General features: G+C 32.5%; 1 protein-coding gene across 1 annotated transcript; it reads right to left on the bottom strand.

Moving 5' to 3' along the window:
- Nucleotides 1-407: 407 nt before the first annotated feature.
- LOC111375066 (GDSL esterase/lipase At5g45960-like) lies at nt 408-1,286 on the bottom strand. The gene is made up of 2 exons (XM_022997854.1): nt 1,024-1,286; nt 408-929 (listed from the first exon to the last, which is right to left on the bottom strand). The coding sequence occupies exons 1-2, from the start codon at nt 1,235-1,237 to the stop codon at nt 736-738; spliced, it is 408 nt and encodes a 135-aa protein (XP_022853622.1). The 5' UTR covers nt 1,238-1,286; the 3' UTR covers nt 408-735.
- Nucleotides 1,287-2,177: the final 891 nt, after the last annotated feature.

Here is a 2,177-nt window from a genome sequence, read left to right as displayed (position 1 = left end):
CCACACTTAGAATTTTGAACTTTTTATGCATAAATGAGTAACACTATTTAGTGCTCTTAGCCCCTGTTTGAGCCCCATTACATTAAATTTCATTACATTTCATTTTTCTCTTTCCTATTTTCAATCACACAATCTTCCATAAAATAACATTACACGTAAATCGAAAACTTTTCATTCTTTTTCCCTCACTCATTTAAAAAAAAATACTATTCCACCCATTAATTTTTTCATGTAATGGGAGTCAAACAAGGGCTTAATATTAAGAATCAGTTTAAATATCAATTGCATAACATTAAATGATAAATTCACTTAAATACAATCTTACACGATTCATTTAATTGAACCTATCAAAATTCTGCATAAATTATTTAGGCTTATCAGCAAATCTTTTAGTAACATCAACACAGTTTAATTTTTGGACATTGAAATCATAACCGTCCTCACATTGTAACTTGTATGAGACAGTGACACATTATAGTTTCGGGTCAATTAACTTGACTGAACCTTACAATTTTATCATCAAACTTAAAATTGCGTTTCTCATCTCTACTTAAATATAACTCGATTAGCCAAATCAAACGAACCCTGAATGATTATGTAAAAGCTGAAAAGAGGTGATTTTTCTGAGTGATGATTCCCGTTGTTGATTCAAGCATCAAACCAGTTCACAACTTATTTTTGCAGATCTTTTGAGAGATTTTTATGAATTATACACCGTTAAAAAATATTTAAACGTTAATTCTTGATAACTTGATCGATGGTCGGACGCAGAGACTTGAAGATATATTTGTACGTTACTTCCGTTGGGTGTATTGAATCAAAGAACACGTACTCAGAGGGATCAAAGCAAACGGGTGATGTTGGATTGCATAAAAATGAAGCTTCTACGTATCCACTCCCACAGCAACCAGTGTAAACCTCCTCAAAATCTGCAAATGTCACATGTTACGAGTTCTTAGGGTTTTAATAAAATAAGAATGAAAGTTGAAAATTTGGAGGTGTAAAGAAAGGCAACGAGCTTACCAAATTTGGAGGGGTTTGTAATAATTTCGTCCATTGGTTTATATATATCAGCATAAACTATTTTGGTGCCATAGGCATAACTTTTCACGTCGTTCAATTTCGTACTCAACTTCTGGTTGTAATCAACTGCAATGGAGGATAATGATTCGATACATCCACGACTATGGGATGCATTGCCGGAAGTGAGGGTAATTACAGCCGGCAAGCACCCCATTGGTGGTAGTCCCACCAAAGCTATCGTCCTAGCTCCTTGCTCCAATAGACCCTGTCCACCATGTAGATTCAATGTGTCACGAATTTGTACTGTAATTTTTTCAAGTAAGCATCTATAGTATCTAGCACCACTGGTGCCTAGTACCAGCAAGGTATTTACGGTTTGACTAAATTGAAAATAAAAATAAAAATTACAGTTAATCATCAGTTGCGGAAATTGAGCCTTATCGTCACATAGTCGAGTTGCTTAGCACCATTTATGTTTAGAAAATACCACCACCTGTTCTATTTCAAATTTTGAGTAACATATATTCCTCATTGACCATTTTATTAATAGACATTTTTTTGTTGTGTGTGATTTTTAAAAAATATGTTGAAATACCTATAACACCCTCTTAAACAAAATATTTAAATTTATATATTTAATTTGTCCCTTTAATAAATTATACCTGCATAGTAAATAAATTTTTATGCCACATTAATTATAAATTATAAATAATCGAAGTGCTGCACCAATTTAATAGTCCCACCTAATAAATATGTTGAATGTCACCATCACTAAGTCGCAAGATTACCTGTATGGTGATCATGACACCACATCAGAACCCCAACCCAACTGCAAAAGCTATCTTTAAACTTTGATCACGAGTCGAATTTATTGGGCTGCTATGAATAAAGTTTCTTTTGAATTATAACTAGCTCCCATTACTTCAAAAAATCAATTTTATGACTTTTATTTCAATATTCGTCATTTTTTACTTCCTCATTCACAAATGGGATCCACTTTTTTTTTCTAACGATAAAAAATTGAATTCTCAAAATCATTATTGAACATGCACGTATTGTTCAATATTACTAAATTATTTCTATTAAGCACGTCGGCTTACCATAATTACTTATAAGTTGAAGGGCCATTAGCCACTAGAAAATATAAACTGGAT

Source organism: Olea europaea, unplaced genomic scaffold, assembly GCF_002742605.1.
Source record: "Olea europaea var. sylvestris unplaced genomic scaffold, O_europaea_v1 scaffold13318, whole genome shotgun sequence".
Classification (NCBI taxonomy): Eukaryota; Viridiplantae; Streptophyta; class Magnoliopsida; order Lamiales; family Oleaceae; genus Olea; species Olea europaea.
The sequence above is the reverse complement of the archived record's forward strand: the minus strand, read 5'-3'. Positions and strand labels throughout refer to the sequence as shown.

Excerpts from the sequence above, each read along its gene's own strand:
- LOC111375066 (XM_022997854.1), bottom strand. The coding sequence starts at position 1,237 with ATGGGGTGCTTGCCGGCTGTAATTACCCTCACTTCCGGCAATGCATCC. Across the intron at positions 930-1,023 it reads TACAAACCCCTCCAAATTTG|ATTTTGAGGAGGTTTACACT; the intron begins GTAAGCTCGTTG and ends TGACATTTGCAG.